Source organism: Coturnix japonica, chromosome 11 (genome assembly GCF_001577835.2).
Source record: "Coturnix japonica isolate 7356 chromosome 11, Coturnix japonica 2.1, whole genome shotgun sequence".
Taxonomy (NCBI): domain Eukaryota; kingdom Metazoa; phylum Chordata; class Aves; order Galliformes; family Phasianidae; genus Coturnix; species Coturnix japonica.
The window spans coordinates 155510-174967 of record NC_029526.1 but is presented as its reverse complement, the minus strand read 5'-3'; the positions used below and the strand labels follow the sequence as shown (position 1 = coordinate 174967).

At 51.7% G+C, this 19458-nt stretch overlaps 2 protein-coding genes across 2 annotated transcripts in view; one reads left to right on the top strand and one right to left on the bottom strand.

Moving 5' to 3' along the window:
- Nucleotides 1–217: 217 nt before the first annotated feature.
- Nucleotides 218–3782, top strand: SLC38A8 (solute carrier family 38 member 8). The gene is made up of 10 exons (XM_032447134.1): nt 218–394; nt 965–1163; nt 1232–1376; nt 1465–1569; nt 1730–1787; nt 1912–2026; nt 2172–2319; nt 2400–2599; nt 2707–2758; nt 3664–3782. The coding sequence occupies exons 1-10, from the start codon at nt 218–220 to the stop codon at nt 3758–3760; spliced, it is 1296 nt and encodes a 431-aa protein (XP_032303025.1). The 3' UTR covers nt 3761–3782.
- A 46-nt stretch (nt 3783–3828) lies between these two features.
- Nucleotides 3829–19458, bottom strand: part of NECAB2 (N-terminal EF-hand calcium binding protein 2) — a 47453-nt gene continuing 31823 nt past the window's right edge. Inside the window, exons 4-13 of the mRNA XM_015873890.2 lie at nt 16353–16378; nt 14277–14374; nt 7169–7305; nt 6186–6304; nt 6009–6088; nt 5388–5444; nt 5165–5277; nt 4918–4995; nt 4517–4608; nt 3829–4393 (exon numbers count right to left, since the gene is read on the bottom strand). Of these exons, the coding sequence (XP_015729376.1) occupies nt 4365–4393; nt 4517–4608; nt 4918–4995; nt 5165–5277; nt 5388–5444; nt 6009–6088; nt 6186–6304; nt 7169–7305; nt 14277–14374; nt 16353–16378 (829 nt within the window). The 3' untranslated portion in view covers nt 3829–4364. The remainder of the gene's footprint in view (nt 4394–4516; nt 4609–4917; nt 4996–5164; nt 5278–5387; nt 5445–6008; nt 6089–6185; nt 6305–7168; nt 7306–14276; nt 14375–16352; nt 16379–19458) is intronic.

Genomic DNA, 19458 nt, shown 5'->3' with positions numbered 1-19458 from the left:
CCACCCCTTCCAGTGCATGGGCCCCTTGTCCCTGGGTCCGCAGCCCATTCCCTTGGGTGGTCTTGTGAAAGTCCCCCTATGGTACCTCCCTGCCACCCCCCATGGAGGCAGGGGTCAGAGCCCCGCTCCCGCCCCCACGGGGACTGCTGGAGGGGGACAGAGTGGAACAGCTTCTCTGGCCCAGCCCCAGCCCAGTCCCCTCCAGGGCTATTAGGAGATGGAGGGGGGTGAGGGCCAACCGCTGCTGGAGCTGCGCAACACGGGCAGCGCTGGACTCTCCTCTGCTGGTGCCGTCTTCATCATGCTGAAGTCAGCGCTGGGTGCCGGGCTGCTCAGCTTCCCCTGGGCGTTCAGCAAGGCCGGGGGTGCCATACCTGCCATCCTGGTGGAGCTGGTAAGGGAATGGGGGCTGCACAAAGGGGTGGCTCTGGAATGGGGATGGAGTTGGACAGGGATGGGGGCTGGGATGGGGACAGGGAGGAGGATGGGGATGGGGATGAGGACAGGGAGGCTGCAGTGTTGGCAGAGCCTGTTTGGGCATTCCTGGCTCTGCTGGGATGTTGGCAGTGGTGCTCAAAAGGAAGTTGAGGTTGTGGCTTGAAAAGTGGGGTTGGGTTGAGAGCAGAGGTTCAGCTTTTCACACCACATTTGTTACCGGGGTTCCGGGACCCTTCCCACTGCAAAAGTGTGCGGAACCCATGTCAGGACAAAGGAAACTGCTGCCACCCTTTGCATCTTTTACACTGAAGTCAACTTGTACCTCAACCCAAAGCACATTTCCATTGCTGTTCCCTGCAAATCCTGAAGACCACAATCCAACCCGAAAAAGACAGCGTGAAACTGTTCCTTTCCCTCCTTCCCCTTCTCTTGGGCCACTGCCGAGAGGACGGGCTGGCACTGGGGCTGACCCAGACCCCGTTATGCGTCCGTGTGAGGGGCCGGCTGCTCCCGTTGTGTCCCGCAGGGTTCGCTGGTGTTCCTGGTCAGCGGGCTGGCCGTGCTGGGACACGCGGCAGCGCTCAGCGCCCAGCCCACCTACCAAGGCGTGGTGCGGGCGGTGTGCGGCCCCGCGGCGGGGAGAGTCTGCGAGCTCTGCTTCTTCCTCAACCTCTTCATGATCGCCGTGACTCTGCTGCGGGTGGTGGGCGACCAGCTGGACAAACGTGAGCTGCTGGGGCTGAGGGGGACGCAGGCGCTGCCCGCGGCTCTGGGTGCAGCTGTGTCCCCGCAGTGTGCGGCTCGCTGTACCCGCCCGGCGCACTGGGCGAGGGCTCCCCCTGGTACGTGGATCAGCGCTTCACCCTCCCGGCGCTCTGTGCCCTGGTCATCTTCCCGCTGTCTGTGCCCAGGGAGATCAGCTTCCAGAAGTACTCCAGGTATGGCCGCAGCCGTCCCGTGCTGGTGTGGCAGCCTGCAGGTTCCCCTGGGCCCCCGTTCCCTGCCCTGACTGCTCTATCCCCGCAGCATCCTGGGCACGCTGGCTGCCTGTTACCTCACGCTGGTCATCGTCCTCAAGTACCACCTGCAGGGTGAGAATCTGGGACTCCTGCAGGCTGCCCGGCCCCCCAGGTAAGGCAGCACCGTCGTCCCCTGCCCTGCCCCCCCCCCCCCCCCCCCTCCCCCCAGCGGTGGCACAGCCCCCAGCCCTCCCAGACCAGACATGCCATCGAGGTCCCCTCTGCCACCGGGACCTCACGTTCTTTTGCTCTTCCTCCCCGCCATGTCGCAGGGCCTCCTCCTGGGCTTCCATGTTCAGCGTCATCCCCACCATCTGCTTCGGGTTCCAGGTATGTCCCCACCTGTGTGGTGCTGTTGGGGTGGGTTCCCTGTGGGGAGCTGCATGCAGGTGTCCCTGGGAGCACCACCATGGGCAGCAGCAGGAGGGGAGGTGGCCGCACTGTCCCCTTGCAGTGCCACGAGGCCTGCGTGGCCATCTACAGCAGCATGCGGAACCAGAGCTTCTCCCACTGGGTGGCCGTCTCCATGCTCTCCATGCTCATCTGCCTCCTCATCTACTCCCTCACCGGTAACCCCAGCACCGCCGCTTCTATTCCTGGGGGTCTGCAGCTCCACTGCTCTCCTTTCTGCTGCTGTACCCCATTCCTGCTGGTGGCACAGGGCACTTTTATCGCCTCCCTGGTGACAGCCCATGGCTGCTTCCCTGCCTGCAGGGCTCTATGGCTACCTGACCTTTGGCGAGGACGTGGCCCCTGATGTCTTGATGTCCTACCCTGGGAACGACCCTGTTGTCATCGTTGCCCGCCTGCTCTTTGCTATCTCCATCATCACCATCTACCCCATTGTGGTGCTGCTGGGACGGTGAGTGGGCATTGCCGGGCCACCCCATCCCCTCAGTCCCTCCCATGTCCCCCGATCCCTAAGCTGTCCCCACCACACAGGTTGGTGGTACAGGACCTGTGGGCACACCGCAAGCTCAGGGCCACGCTGGTGTCTGAGAGGCATGAGCAGCAGAGCCGGGTGGCACTGACCATTTCGTGGATGGCCGCCACACTCACCATTGCCTTGTTTGTCCCTGACATCGGCAAGGTCATTGAGCTCATCGGTGGCATCAGTGCTTTCTTCATCTTCATCTTCCCAGGCAGGCACAGGGAGTGGGAGAGATGGGGGGCTTTGGGGCCCTTTTGGTCTTGTTCCTGGGGGCTCTGTAGCCACGAGGTAGAAGCTGAGCACCTGTGCTGGTTGTAGGGCTGTGCCTGGTGTGCATGACGGGGACACAAACCATTGGGGCACCCAAAAGGTGAGTGCAGGCTTGGGGGTGGGACAGGGCATGGGGCACAGGGATCCCCTGTTTGATGGTCAGGCATGGGGTCCCCATGGGAATATACATGATAGGGTGGGAACACCATGTGGAGAGAGGGAGATATGGGGCATCACTTAATGTGGGACATGGGGGCTGTTGGAGTGGGGGCATCAGGGGTGTGCTCGGGTATGGGGGATGTGCAGTGTACCAGGGATATGCTCAGGTCTTGGAGAGGTGTACACACAGTAGAGATGTGGTCACATATTAGGGATGTATCCAGGTGTTAGATATGTGTCTGGATACCAGGGACATGCCCCCACAGTGGGAAGGTGCCCATTGATCAGGGACGTGTCCGTACATCAGGGATGTTTCGCGGTTTCAGGGATTTGCCCAGGTTATCAGGGGATGTCCCATGTGCCAGGGATGCACTTGCAGGGGTGACTGGAAGGGAAGGATGGCCCATGGAGCCGGGACCCTAAAGCCCCAGAGTTTGGGTTGGAGATGCTGGGGGCAAGAGGGACTGAGTGTTTAATGAAGGGTGGCCCTTGGGTTCTTGCTGGGCACTGCATCCCCATTGCTGTGCCCGGGCAGTGCCTGGGGCAGTTTGGGGAGATGACCCCCACACTGTTCTGTACTCCTTGCCCATCCGGCACTGGTGACCCCATGATGGAGCAGCAGCGCAGCCTGGGGTAAGTGTCACACCTGGGGGGCTCAGGGTGGCACCAGAAGCCACTGTGAGTCTGCAGTGCGGTGAGTAAAATGGGGACATCCCAGGGGTGGCAGCAAGGCTTCTGACCAGCCATTATGTGTCATTGCACAGGGGCTGGAGCAGCGTGGGACCCTGTGGAGACCCACAGCTGAAGCAGGGGCTGTGTCCCTCCTCCCCACTCGTATCTCCGCAGGGCTGTACTCATCACCTGGGGTGTCCTCTCTGTGCTAGGGGGCACCTTTGTGTGTGGGCAGAGCGCTGCCCTGGCTGTGATGGGGCTGCTGCATTGAGGGGATGTGTAGCTCCACGTCCTCCCACATCCCCCACCACCCCATCCCAGATGCAGCCACACTGCAGCTGGCTCCCACATGGTTTATTCAGTGTCATCAGTTCTGTTGCTCTATTAATAAACAGTTGGGTAGAGGGGGACACACCCTGTGAGGCCCTCTCATCCCCCCTTGGGGCTGGGCAGGATGGGGCAGGCTGTGCACAGACAGACAGACAGGCACACACAGACTTACAGACTCCTGGGCCAGGGGAGCAGCCACCCCCGGGGCTGTGAGGCCCCCACCTCCACCCCACTGGGATCCCACGTGCCCTACAGATCTCCATCCCTCCTCCCTCCTTTGTGCTGGGTCTACCTATCAGAGACACCAATATGTACCTCCTGCACACCAAGGGGTTTGCTCCCACCATATCCACCTAATCACCACCCCCTCCCAGGCCCCAAAGAGCCCACCCTGTGTGGGGAGAGGTGCCCCAGGAGTGGGGCAGCTGAGGTGCTGCCAGTGGGGGACAAGGGGAGTTCCTTTGCTGCAGATAGGTGACAATCACACTGCCCTCTGGTAACAGCTCCTGGAAGGGGGTGGGGGGCACAGCCAGGTCCCTGCATGGTCAGTCTTGGCTCAGGGTGCACCAGGCGGCTGCAAGGGAACATCAGCTGGAGTCACCCAGTGTCACTGCAGCACACATCCCCCCCCAGCTGCACCACCCACTCTGCTCCCCGCTGCCCAGGGGCTGCTTTGTGCCCCTACCCCGGGTCCTACCTGGCACAGCCACGCTGGAGATGGCCTCGGGCTGGCTCAGAGCGTCCACCTTTACATGCTGGAAGTCCTTGCAGGTGGCACTCTGCAGGTGCCTGCGGTGTATTACAGCCCAGAATCACCATCCTGACCCCCCAGATCATCCCACACAGCTTCCTCTGAGGGAAATAAGCAAGACCTCTGCTCCCTGGGCCCTCTCCCATGCCCCCCATCCCTTGTCCACCCAACCCCACTTGTCTATCCAACGTGCCCAAACCCTGCAGACACATCCCTGGGAACCCCACTCCTGCCACCAGAAAGTGGGCAGCAGACTCCCCACTTGCCCCAGGCAGCAGCTCAGCCAAGCCCTGCTCCCATCCCTACAAGCTTCCCCAGCTGGCAGCTACCCACCCATCCCCCTCTACCTCTTCCAGTCATCCTCGGTCTCCCAGAACTCATAGACGATGAAGGTGACTCCGTCAGGCAGCTTGACCGCAGTGACGCTGGCAGTGGTGGGGTGAGGGTGAGCTGTTGGGGGCGTCCCCAGTCCCCACAGCCCCCACCATGGGGGCACCCCAGGCTGTTGTCCTTGCAGCCACTGAGGGTGCCCCCAGTTCCCAGCACTCCATCCTCCTGCTGACCCCATCTCCAGGTGCCCCCCCCAGTACCCACTGGAAGCACTCCCGCATCCCGGCTACGCTCTTTAGGTACTGCTTCAGGGAGCTGCAGAACTCGCCCAGGTGCTTGTGTGACACCGTCATCTCATCCCGCACCAGCAGGAGGTACTGGGGGGGAGACAGAGCAGGATGTGTGACCCAGTGTGTGCAGTATCCCCCCCAGGGACACCCTGTGGGGACACCATGGGGTGGTGATGGCAGCACAGCCACATGCTCACCATGCAGGCTGTGCTCTCACTGTCTGACAGCCGCTGGTGCAGGTCAAACCAGAGAGTCTGCAAAGGGAAAAGGAAGGATGGGGCACTGTGTCCCTCTGGGTGTCCACTGTGAGGGGACAGCCACTGAGAGAGCCCTGGTGCAGTAGGAGCATTGCAGTAGTTTGGGGGCAACAGTGCCCCATCAGGAGGTAGTGGAATGGAGTCACCCCCTGCCCCAGATGCACTGGAAGCCTGGAGGAGCCTGGCCTGTATCCATGGGAAGCACCAGGTGTGAGTTAGTATCTGGGGACACGTGGCACAATGGGGACCTTGGTGAGGTATAGGGACCTGGCACACGGCTTCACATCACCCCACCTGCCTTAGAATGGCCCCAAACTGCCAACAATGCTTCTTCCAAGGAAAATCACTGTCCCACACCCTTCTGCCCTGAAAACATTTGGGTTTCAGAAACACCTCCAGTACCTCAGCATTCCCTCTGCCTGTCCCTGGATGGAACGAGGTCACCCCTGTGAGAGGCTTCAACTCCTTCATCCATAGGAACATGCAGTTTAAGCAAAGCCCATGGCACTCTCACCAATGGTGGAGATGGCTGGAGCGATGGCAGCCATGCACAGTCCCTACCTTGTCCTCCAGCCTGCTGATGAGTGCAGCCAACCTCCCGATCTGCCCCTCCAGCCCGTCCTGCCTGGGCTCAGGGGCACCTGCAGGAACACAGAGCAAACAGTGCCTGTGGGCATCCACCCACCCAGCAGCTGGGAGCAGCGGGCTGCTGGAGCAGCAGAAGCCATGTCCACTCACCACTCTGGCTGCTCTTCCCGTGGCCCTGAGGCACAATCCGGGCAGGGGGTGCGTAGCTGGGCACAGGGCTGTTGTACCACGGCTCTGTCAGAGCAAGACCAGCTGGGCCAGGGCACTGCCTGCAAGGGATCAGGGAGATGTGCTGGGCACTGCTGGGCAGATATCTCACAGCCCTCTGGTTCCCCGCTTTTTAGGCCACCTCTGATGCAAGAGATCAGGGTGGTGGGTTTTTTTTGTTTTTTTTTTGTTTTTTTGGTGTTTTTTTTTTTCCTTAGCGATTTTCACCATGAAAACAGCTCACAGCTCCAATGGCTTCATGATGAGCCAGGTCCACACACCAGCAAACAACAGACAGTGAGGACTTCCAGCAGCTCTCACTGATTCTTACTTCCTCCTCAGCACTCCCAAACCAGGCTGTGCTGTTCCCACCTGCCCTACACCACAGCTTGCTCAGCCTTCCACAATGGGGAAATGAAGCCAACAGACACCCGGGGCACTCCTCCCAGTACAGTCCGGGGACTCCATGGCACCCACGGCCCTCTCAGTTTGCATATGGCAGAGCCACTTGGTCAGCATCCCAAACTACCCTCAAATGGGGCTATTTGGGGAGTGCTGCAGGTACTCCTTGCTATTTCAGCTCTGGCTAAGATGAATCTTGAAGCAATCTCCTCCACCTCCCCTAGGCTCGATCTCCTGAGGATGGGGGACAGGGATGGGGATGAAACAGTGATGTGACAGGGGAAAGAGTGGGAATGGGATGGAGACATCATGGACTGTCCCAGCACATCCCAGACACAGACACTAAATCCCAAGGGGGGCTCTGCTCAGAGGAAAGCCCTGAGAGCTCCTGGGGAAGCTGGCAAAGGCAGCTGCTCCACCAGTTCCTCTTTGTCCATCATCCCCAGGAGCCCTGTAAAAGCGCATCATAATGAGACCAGCTGTGAAGCAGGGATGGAGTGGGGAGGGAAGGAGAAATGGCCGACCTGGAGGGGTTGGTCTGCTCATCAATGGCATCCACGGCGCTCTCCACCGAGCTCAGCAGCGACTGGGTCTGGTTGGCCGTCTCCTTCAGCAGGAAGCGGGTGACAAACTGGTCCACGTTGCTGCCACTCTCATACACCTGCCAGGCAGGGACAGCACAGTGATACTGCTCAGCTGGGTCTGGTGATAATCACTGATAAATTAACACAAGTCAGGTAAACAAAACTACCCTCACTTCAGCCCTGCTCCAAACAGAGCTCCATCTCACCTTGTTCAGCCCCAAACAGGCTTTCAAAGAGATTTATCCCCACTGGTTTGAACTGAGCAAATTACACCTTTTATCTATATCTATCTATCTATCTATCTATCTATCTATCTATCTATCTATCTATCTATCTATCTATCTATCTATCCATCCATCCATCTATCTATCTTCTGTGTGATAGAGACTGCTGTGAAAAGGAGCAGGTGTTCCCAAAGAGGGCTTCAATGGGGTGAAATAAATGGTTTTCAGTGGGATGCCCCAGTCTGCAAGGACGTTGTGTGGGAACAATTGCTGAGCATTCGGGTGGGGAAAAGGATAGATGTATTCCCAAATATTCCTGAATTTCTGAATTTCTCCCAGTATTCACACTCGTGCTAAGGAGGGTTATTAAACTGACAAATCTCCTTGGCAAAAAACATATAATTGCATTTGGGATCTGAATCCATTTCTTCAGCAATTCCCCCTCACTGCTGATTCCTCCCTAGGGCCTTGCACATGGGAGCCTGTGCAAAACCAAGGCATAAATACGTTAATCAGGCACTTGAGCAGGCTTGGCTATAATTACAGATGAGTTTTGATTAAGCCTGAGCAACCAGCCCTGCTCTGATTGCAGGTGCTGGGGCATCACTGGAGCAATGATGAGCCCCTCTGCAGTTTTCCCCAGCTGAAAACAAAGGCTGAGCTGTGCACAGTCTCTGTTATGAGTCTGGAAACAAATTGATAAAACAAACCAGGAGCCGTGCTGCAATTTGCCCCAATTTCCTGCTGCCCACCAGGACTCCATTGCCTGCATCCTACCAGCACCACCGCACAATTTCTCATCAAGTCAGGCACGTGAACCTGCTCCTTTTGGGAAACAAAAGGTTTTAAGAAGGTGTGGACTATACATGCATTTGGTGTTAGTGTTCTTTGCCCTGGGACACCGGATGACCTCATGAAGAAGTAGAAAAGTAATGCTCAGTTCTTAATGAGCCACAAATCTCACTGTGGTGTTTCCACAGGTGAACTGTAGCAGTGTTCATCCTGAGAAGCTTGTCTCTGCCCTCTCCTGTAGGCACTGGTTTGATATGGTGGTCAATGAAAACCCACAGCCCTGTGATGTTGCTGTCTCCACAGGAAGAACTGGAAGCACTGTCTGTGTGGGTACCAGTAAGCCATTGGGTTAGAAATGGAGGAGCTTAAAAAGCAGCTGCTTGCTGCTGATGTGAACAGCTGATTGCAGAGCTGTTAAAATCCCAGTGTGTTAGAAGTGATTTCAGGATGATTTTCTTGAACTGTGCTTTTCAAAACCTGAGCAGCTATAGAGCTCTGGGTACTATAGAGCTCTGGGTACAGGGAATGGGCCAAGTGGCTCAAAAGGCAGAGCTGACATCCCAGGGAGCGCTCGCTCATGGCCACAAGGGTGAATCCAAGTTGTTTCCCAAAGCCATCCTTCTTTCCTCCCAAAAACCACTAATGCCTCTGTGCTTTTGAGGCCACCACAGGAGTCCCATGTGGGTCAATAGCTCTGAAATGAAAATCAATGATTTTTTCTCTTTTCTTCTCATTTAATGAATAACTGTGGACATCTGCCATCCCAACTGTGACATCTGCACTCAGCAATGTGCTCTGAGCTCCCTGGCAATCCCTCCAGCTCTGCTGGAGCAAATGTCCCCTTTGGCACTGCAAAAATAAGTCATTAAGACAGCCAACTCCAGAGGAATCCTTCCCGTGGTCTTATTAAAACATTTGTGAGCCTGTTCTAGGGAGATGTAATGAGGTTTGGTCTTATTAATTCTACCCAAAGAGATATTTCCTTCTTCTTTTGCCTGGGAAGTTAAAATATTTATGGGGATAATAAAATAATTGCCGCTTTGTGACATGAGACCCTGGAGGGGTGTATCTCAGAAGGCTTCTCTTTTTCATCCAACTGGTTCATTAGTTCAACGCTAGAAAGGCTTTGGCACCAGAGATGCTGCCCTGCTGCACAGTATTGTGCTAACAAGCCTGGTCTGATGGCGCTAATTAGCAGCAGATCCATGTTTGTATCAGAGGAATGAAATGCAGAGGCAGAAGTCCGACAGGAGATGCTGAACCCCACATTATGCTGTGCTGGGTTTCAGTCTCTCCTGAGACTTATCACATTTTCTCTGCAGCTTGAAATCCTGGCACAGATAAAATAAAGCACTGTGCCACCCTCTGCCTGTGGAAACCCAGGATGTAATTTTGGTGTTTTGAGCTCTTGGACCTGCTGACACTGGAGACAAACTTCCCTCGCTGGGTGTTGCAAACTGGTCCCCAGAATAGGGCTTCTGTAACTGTTTTCCTGTGGGTATCAAATGGCTGAAAAAGGAGATTGTCGATGTTGTTGAGCATCTTAAAGCCTCTCTGCTGACATTTCTAAAGGTCACCATTCATCTTGTTAAGACTCCAGGATGTGAAAATGACACAATAAATGACGCTCATGGGCACCGAGAGCCCCACTGCATCTCTTTGCCTTGTAGAGCCTCAGCACTGAGCCCCAGCATTCCCAGCACTGCCTTTGGGTGACAACGGCCAAACTGGGTGCCATTTGCTGAGCTCAGGGACCTGGCACCTTCTCCAGTTGTTAAGAACACTGACCCCAGATGAAGCACATCAATAGAGCCAAGGCTCTGAACTGATGAGGCTGCTCGAGCAAAACCAAAGCCAATTATGTTCCTTCAATTGTTTCTTAAAAAAAAACCCAAAAACACTAAAAAAATCCAAAGCAACAGGAAAACCTATTGGCATGGCCATGAAGCTCCTCTACTGAGCCTCCCCCTGGATTACATCAGGTTTATCTCCCACCACCCAACACTTCACAAATCAGCCATGTAGAGCAATGCTGCCTCAGAACAGCGATTCTAATTCCTCACTCCTAATTGCCTGCTTTCTACCAAGAGATTTTTTTCTTGTAATTAGAATAACACCCAGACCTTCCTCTTGCTCCTTCCCTGCTCTATGCTCTTAACTCCCACCAGAAGCAGAGGCCAAGAACTGATTGCCTGGCACATAATCAGTAGTAGAAATCTGAGGAGAACAGACACTGAAATATTTGATAAATGAGAACATTATCATATGAAAGACTCTCAGCCTACCTGAAATGGGGGGTGGGGGGGGCGGAGGAAACAAATTAGACAACTGTTCAGATTAAAAAAAAAAAACAATGGCACTGCATGCATTTAAAAACATAACGATAATAAATTCCTCCCTTATAAATCCCATCACACTGTTCTGTTGAAAACCTCTTTCAGACTGCACAGGTTCCCCTCTTCAGCTGTGTTTTGAGGCCAGGGCTGGGGGCAGGGGGCTGTTCCCAGGGTAAGGCAGGACCTGATGAGGGCAGCTCAGTGTCACTCCTCTTGACCCAAGTCCTGTCACCTCCTGCAGTGCCCTTCCTGAGCAGTTCACTGCAGAACGTCTTTCTCCTTGTTAAGAGAGGTGCTTCCCATATATAGCATACACATCCTGATCCACAGGATGCCATAGAACGGCTTTTTTACACCTTGTCCATGCAGTTGCCCTCTGACTACACATCTTACCTCTCTGACCTCACAATCAATAGCCTTCAGGTGGGAGAGAATGGGAATCACAGAACCACAGAATGGCTTCATTTTGAAGGTGATCTTAAAGATCTTCTACTTCAAACCCTGTGAGCTGGGTGCCCCCCCAGCGCAGTCTGTCCAGGGCTCTATCCAGCCTGGCCCTTAGCGCTCTCCAGGGAGAGCCCCTGGCAGCTGTGCCATGGCCTTACTGCCCTCTGAGCAAAGAATTTTTTACTAAAACCTAATCTAAATTTCCCCTATTTTAATTTAAAGTCATTTCCCCTTGTCCTGTCACTATGCACCCAAGTAAAATGTGGGTTTTCTTCCTGCTTATAAGCTCCCTTCAAGTACTGGAAGATCACAATGAGGTCTGCCCAGGGACTTATCTTGAAAAGCCCATCTCTCTCAACTTTTCTTCATAGGAGAGAGGCTCCAGACCTCTGACCATTTCCACATCCTCCTCCACTCCAACAGCTCTGTCCCTCATGTACTGGAGGTCCCAGACCTGGACACAGAACTCCAGCTGCCACACCTCTGTTGATGCAGCCCTGGATGCTGTTGGCCTTCTGGGCTCTAAATGCATGCTGCTGCCTCATATCTAGCTTTTCATTGACCAGGATGCCCACATTCTTCTCAGCAGGGTTCTTCTCCCACTCTGTACTCATATCTGGGATTGCCCTGACCCAAGTGCAACACCTTGTTGAACTCATCAGGTTCTCATGAGCTGGTACAGTTCCTTCTGAATGGCATCTCTTCCTTCTATGGTGTTGAGTTGGTGACACTCAGACTGGTGTCATCTCCAAATGTTCTGAGGGAAGACCCTACCCTACAGGGAGTCTACAAGGGCACGGTCAGCAGGATCTGCAAAGATGCTCTTCTCTCTTGCAGGGGGAAGGGGAGCATGAATTTTGCAGTGACAGAGACAGAGGAGCAGCGAATAAACATGTTAGTTTAAAAATAGCTCCAGGAGAGCCCTTCTTAAGCTGCATCTCCCTGCTGAGCTTAGCAGCCTGGCTGGATGTAGCATGTGGCCCTGCAGTCTGTCAAGGAGAGAGCTCTGGATGGCATTGCATGGAGAATTGTTTTCTGCTCTGGAGCCCAAGCAGGAAAGCTGGGGAAAAATCAGTTCCTGCAGAAGTGACATACCCCCTTCTGCTAGGATTACTGGTGGAATCTGTTTGGAAATTCATTTTGGAAATGCTTTCTGGGAGGCTGAATGGATGCTTTGTTTCCTTTTAGATTATTCCTAGATGTTAATTGCAAGGCATGAGGAGGCATAACTGGGCTCTGAACCTCCTGGCTTTGGAGATGGGTGTTGGAGAGGATGAGAGCAGCTGATGTGCTGGCCTCCTGCGCTGAGTGGAAGCTGAAGGAGAGCATCCTGCTCACAGACCCCGAGGGAATTCAGGCACACAGCCATGTCCTTAACAGTGGAAAGGATACAAGACAGAAGCTGGGCACTGGAATGCATTGCATTTGCATAAATTACCATGACATATTTAAGTTCTGTTGGCCAGTTCATCTGTGTGGCAGTAAGTTGTCGTTGGATTAGTTGTTGTCCTCTTAGAGAAAGCAGACCTTTGTGATCTGCAAGTTCTATTATCTGAACAAGGGTTCTTGTAGGAAAGGTAGTTTGGGTGCAAGAGAGGTGACTTGGACTTTCCAGTGACCAAGCTGGAGGCACAGCATGGCCCCAGCAATGATGTCTTGCTTGGCCCAACCCAGTCCCTTTAGCTCTGGTATTTGCCCACCATGTCATGAAGCATCCTCTGAAGGTTATGAGAACATATCCTGTTGTTGGCTTTTTTTAGCTCTCAGAAGTTCCCTTCTTTCCAATTTAACTTTGCATTTTGCACAGTCATTGGCAGTCACTGAACACAGCGTGGTCATCTCTGTACTGGAAAATAATTACAATAACAGACCTTGTTTTGCCATATGAGACCTTCCACCACAGAAGCTAATTACTGCCGATACTTTATGAGCTACTCCAGCACAAGATAATTGCTGCTTTCTCTTCTTATGAACAAGAAATAATCAGTTGTCTTTAAAGGTGAGAAATACAAACAGCAATTAAATGCCACAGTTACTGGCCCCTCTGAGAGGCACCTCTCATCAGGAGTGTGGCACAGAGGAAGTCAGGCTTTGCCTATTGTTTGCAGAGTACTGTTATGAACAGGGGAGGGAGGGAGGGAGGGAGAGAACGTTTCCAACTGCTCTCATTGGGTACCAACACCTCTCTGGGTGCAGCTGCAGTGCACTGCTGTGTGTGCTGTGAGACTGTGTGGCTCTAACAAACCAAAGGGTGAATGTCACAATGTCTCTGCAATCCTGAACGTTTCTATGAAATCATGTCCAGAATTAAGGCATTGCTACATATAATTAAAGTTGTCAGGATGCCTCTGCTATCTTAGTACTAAAGATGATTTTTTCTCCCACTTAAACCAGCTTTTTTTTTTGTCTTTTCTTTCTGTCTTTATCTTTTTCCCCAGCTCTTTCCTTGAACAAAGTGTTTGGTTTTTTGAATAATTCATTGATCGGGTTTGTACCACTTTTTGTTCACAAATCACTGCAGGGGTTGATGCTTTTCATGAAATCCTCATTTGCCAGCTCCTTGCTTGCAGTGAGGAGCAGCATGGCTTGGCTGACAAAAGGTAACAGTGAAGTGCTGGGACCATGCTCCTCCTGCCTGATTTTATCTGTCCATCTGCCCCCAATGGGGCCTCATAGCCTCAGGTGGGTCAGAGCCCATGTTCATGGTGCTCTGCAACCCCAGCCCCTTCCTGCTGATCTCTCAGAGTGTGACATCTCAGGTTAGGCAGATAACATTCAGACTTTGCAATTAGGGCAGGTCAATCCTGCCCCAGGTTATTGAATCAAGGGCAGAACAGTGCTCTGATGAAGGCAGTGAGTTGGGATTATGAATATAAGGTTCTGCAATAGTGCAAGATGATTCCCTTATCCTCACATTCCTAATTTACAAGCAGGGGATGAGGCGTTCTCCTCTTTCAATGTGCAGGAAAAGTATTAGTCATATGTATTAAACTCTCATTCAGAAGCAATGGTGGAAGGCAATACCAACAGGAAGCTGGAGTGCATTACTGAGATGTCTATTAGCACGGTAACAGGCTTTTGAAATACTGTTGGCAGATCTGACTGCCAGAAAATTTACTAACAATTAATATAAATGAAGCATTCCAATCCTTCAAACACACAGTACTGCAGCTTCTAACCCACACTGTTTGTGCATGGCTATATGTGAACTCTGCCCTACCAAGGAGCAGAGCAGAGCCGGGCACTCACGCGCTTGGTGTAGTCCATTGCCTTCAGGATGGACAGGTTCAGAGTCTCCAGTGAGGCCAGGACGTCTTCATAGTCTCCCATGTGATCAGCAAAATAGTCTGGGGAAAGAGGACATGAGGGGAAGAGTGGGTGTACCTTAAATTTGAGGCTACATGACACAACACTGTCTATTTATTGAAGAAAAGGAAAATCAGAGGGTGATTCCACATGTGTTTTCACTCCCTAGGCCCTGACCCTAAGACACAACTTGCCCTGAAGGGATGAGAAAGGTTCGTGTGACGGGAGGGTTATGGTAAAATAGAGCTGTAACACAAAGCAGCTGCCATAAAAAATGACACTTTATTTCTTACCCCACTTCTGCATCTGAACACATTTTATTTCTCTTCCTCTTGTTTCCAACAGAGAGAGAGAGATCTCAAGGGAAATTCCCTTGGCAGCCAAAGCATCCAAATGATAAACAGATTTTCCCAGCACAGACCTGTCCAGACATCCTCCCCCTGCACTCCCATCCCATTCACAGCCCCACATCACAGCTACGCGGTGTTTCCCCATGCATCCAACTGTAGTGTGGTTCCCTTTGTGAGCTACAGAGCCCTGAAAGCCAATGTTTGCAGTGTGGGGCAGCTCAGGAACTGAATCAAACCCTTTGGGTACAACTGACACACGTGGCAGCTGAAAGCTGTTTCTTGGCACCACCAGCGCTGCTCTCCAGCGCTCAGACTGAGGATTCACACCACGGTGACATATCTACTGAATGCAACAAGAAATACACTCCAGGAAGTGATCCCACTAATTAGGTTCTCTTGGCTTAATTAGCAGTGCCTATAGCTGTTTACAACCCTCACATATCCAAGGGAAAGAAGATTTTGGCAGAGACGGGAATGTCACAATGTAATTGAAAGCAGCTGTTTGCTGCTCCGCTCTGAGCCAAGCAACATGTTCTCACTGCAGCGTGATTATTTTTTGTTGCTCCTCTTATTAGTTTAATTGAGAGGGGAAAAAAAAGATCGTACATTTTTGAAGGCAGAGGAAAACTCTTCTTATAAACCCTGAAATGAAAAGTACTTTTCAGGACAGATGAGCTTCTGTGGGCAGAACATGGCTCTTGAGAGCACTAGCAATGTGGAAGGAGAGTAGTGTTGACTTTTGCAGCCTCCAGCTATGCACTTCTACAGCCTTAGCTTTATTCATTCATGGGACACCCAGGGGCAGCTCCTTCTGCCCTGCACATCACTGCTCTGGGTTCCACACATCTACGTGAGACAGCGGGTTGCTGTTGGGGTGTGCACTGCCCACCATGGGATGACGTACATCTCCACTCCCAGAGCATGCCTTGTGTTGCTGGTCTGTTTGCTGTTGCAATATCAGTTCATTTTATTTAAATTGGAGGTACATATGCCATTGGGTGACTCTACCCTTGAGATCGAGGTGTGCTCAGCTCTGCAAGCTCTCTTGGGTCAGGGAGTTCCACAAGCTGCCCAACCTGCCACCAACTATGAGAGACATCATAGCTTCCAGTGTTGCCAGAATGAGGCCTTATACTTCAAATAATTCTTGGAAGAGCATAAAGTACACCAGGAGTGGTGGGCAGTGGGAGGTATGCAGCAGATAATGCATCTAGGCTGGACCTTGAACCTCCCTCCTCTCCTGGCAACTTCCCTTCTTGCAGAGATGTGGGACAAACACGGCTATGGAGTTTATTTTTGGTTGTTAATTTGTGATTCAAGGGATATGCACCAAGAAGCACCTTAGTCAGCCTGCTCTGAGATACAGAGTTTCGCCCAATAAATAATAAACACATTACTGATATTATACACCACATTCTTGTTTTTTCCTTCTGCCTAAGAGGAAACAGGCACAGGTTGTCCAGGGTTATGGTGGAGTCAGCATCCCTGGAGATGGTCAAGACAAGGCTAGCTGACACACTTGACTGATATCTAGTGGTATGGTGGCATTGGGTAAATGGTTGGACTAGGTGATCTTTCCAACCTTAGCGATTCTATGGCAGGAGATGATGTTGGCTTTTAAGAGTTTTCATACACCCTTCCAAAGCTCTATGTGTAGTGTTATACTCACCACATAGCTCCTTCGTGTCCACATTGCTGGAAGAGGGAAGGACAGCCAGGGAAGGGAGAAGGAAAAAAAGAGAGAGAGAAAAGAATTTAATGTACAGGAGACAAGAGATATGCTCAGGATTCTTTTGGGGTTAGCACAGAAATGGAACCACGTATCCTGGCCCCAGGAACTGCCTCCTGAAACAAAAGCCATTAGTAGCAGAACTCCTCCTGTGGTCCAATTTGCTTTGAATTAAAGTTTTTAAATTTTACTTTTCTAAATGATCACAGAATCTCAGAATTTGAAGGGTCAACAGTCTCAACAGGAGTTGAAAGGGACCTCTAGAGATCATTGAGTTCAACCCCCCTGCCAAAGCAGATGCTCTAAATCTGCTTTTGATGGCCTCCCCAGATCCACCTGGAACAATGAGCCCAGCTCTTCCCACCCTCCATGGGCTCAAGTTCTCTAACAAACATCCCAAACAGGAGCACATTACTGAGAAAAACTCATCATTCTATCCCTGGGGTTTTGCATTGCAGTAATTATCTCCTGCTTCCAAAAATGATCTTTTACTTCCTTGCCTCCTGCTATCATATTATTTAACTTAACTGTGCTTGACTTGTAAGTTGGCCAAGAAGCTGCTTTTAATTTTAAGCAATCATGCACTAAGAAGAAGCCTAATTAAAGAAATTACTGTAGTCATATTCAGACCTTAAAAAAACACGTTCAGATGAAGAAGTAATCAAGACATACACAAGGATGGCCCATGGCATTTCCCAGGACATTCCCATCCTGCAGGTCACATGTATCAGGGCTGTTGCAGCCTCGCCAGGTCACTGTTAGGATTTATCACCAACATCAGCCCTGCACAGATGCACAACTCCAGAATGGTTTACAAGGCGCTCCAGTAGGTCACTGCCTCAGTAATGAGAGGGGCTATCTGGACTTCTGCAAAGCGTGTGACATGGTTCTGCACAACATCCTTATCTCTAAATTGGAGAGAGATGGGTTTGAAGGCTGGGCTATTCAGTGGATAAGGAACTGGTTGGATGGCTGCAGCCAGAGGGCTGTTGCCAACAGCTCTGTGTCCAGGTAGAGATCAGATATAGGCTTTTTTCCCCCATACTGGAGGCCACCTTTATCTGGATCCTTTGCAAAACAAAACTTTTTCTTTAATTGAAACAGAAAATCAGGAAAACCCAAGTCTTTTTGGTTTCAGGCATTTCTCTGTTTTCCAGTTGGTGAGGCTGCACCATGGGGCAGAATGGCCTCGCACCACCAAGCTTATGGGGATGTCTGCTCTTTGAGATCTCTTTCCAAAGTAAATCTGTACCTGGGAGAACGTTTGTGTCCCTGGGACCTAATTAGGAGCCAAATGTGAAAGCTCAGATCACAGCCTCCAGCATCTCTGCTGAACAATCCAAGCCACGAACTCCTTTTGTCATCAAAGGGAATGTTTATTGCTCACCGTTTATGGCTCACTGCCACTCAAAAACACGCTGTGATAATTCTAACAGATAAATGTATTGGCAACAAGGAAATAATTTTCCCTGTTGGTTTACATCCATTTAAAAAACAAAACAACAAAAGACACTGAAGTGTGATACCCTGCCTTCCTTGGTTTCAACTCAGCTAACAGAGATGTCTCAGGCAGCACAAGCAGAAACATAATGGGAATTCAGAAGTTGTACATACATCAAAGTCTCATCTTCACAGCACGTTTCTCATGCAAATAGCTGATGGATGGGCTGCTCAAACACCACTCAAAACCTGAGTCGCTTCTGCTGCAGACAAAAACCCCTTTGCTATGGCAGATGAAAGGGCTGCATCAGCAGCTGCATCACTTGGTTGTTTAGCAGCACCGAAAACCGAGATTTTCTGAAATAATGGGCTGCTTTCATTCCCACCTCCAGTTCACAGCTTTGGGATTCTGCAAGACTTTAAATGAGCACAGCAAAAAAAAATATCCTCTAGTGTTAACCACCTGCAAATCTGATTCTCATTTAGGAGAGACTAAAGAACATGTGCAGTTGAGAAGCACTGCTACATCTGACAGTGCACCTCCAGTCCCAGCAGGGACAGCAATTGACAGGGACTGCAATTGACAGTCTCCACACCTCAGAAAAGCAAAATATACACCCAGCTGCCTTGTAATGGGTCAGAGGTTAACCATGGGTGAACTGCTGTGGGTGTTACTATTGGCTCTCTGGGGATGGTCACCTCCCCACGACATTAAAGACATGAAGGCCCTGGAGTGTGTCCAAAGAAAAGCAACAAAAATGTGAAAGGACAGGAGCACAGTCCTATGGGAACAGCTGAGGGAATAGGATGGGTCAGTGAGGGGAAGTGGAGCTCAGGGAAGAGCCCATGGCTCAGCAACCCCCAACAGGAGTTTGTGGGGAGGAAGGGTTGGCCTCTGCTCCCAAGTATCAGCAATAGGGTGAGAGGTGGTGATCTCATGTTCAGAGAAGGTTCAGGTTGGACATTACAAACAATTTCTGCTCCAAAAGAGCAGTGAGGCACTGCAGGGAGGTGGAGGAGTCACCATCCCTGGTGGTGTCCCAGAGCCGTGGGGATGTGGCACTGAGGGATGTGGGCAGTGGGCATGGTGAGGGTGGGCTGGGGTTGGACTTGAGGATCTGAGAGGTCTTTTCCAGCCTTAATGACTCTATGATTCTATGATTCAAAGTGCCATCCAGCCCTGGAGCCACTGTGCAGACCAGGTTGGGTTGTGTGAGCAAAAGCTGCTTGCTTCATCCTTTCTGCCAGGCTGGGAGATGCTGAACTCAGCTTGAGTCACAGAATCACAGAATCACAGAATGACAGAATTACCCGGGTTGGAAGGGACCTCAAGGATCATGTAGTTCCAACCCCCCTGCCCAGCAGGGCCACCAAGCATACACATTTACTAGATCAGGTTGCCCAAGGCCCTGTCCAACCAAGTCTTGAACACCTCCAAGGACGGGGCATCCAAAACCTCCCTGGGCAGCCTGTTCCAGGACCTAACCACTCTCCTAGTGAAGAACTTCCCCCTAACATCCAACCTAAATCTTCCATCTTTGTGGCCCTCTCTGGACCCTTTCCAAAATCTCCATATCTTTTTTGTACTGAGGGCTCCACACCTGGA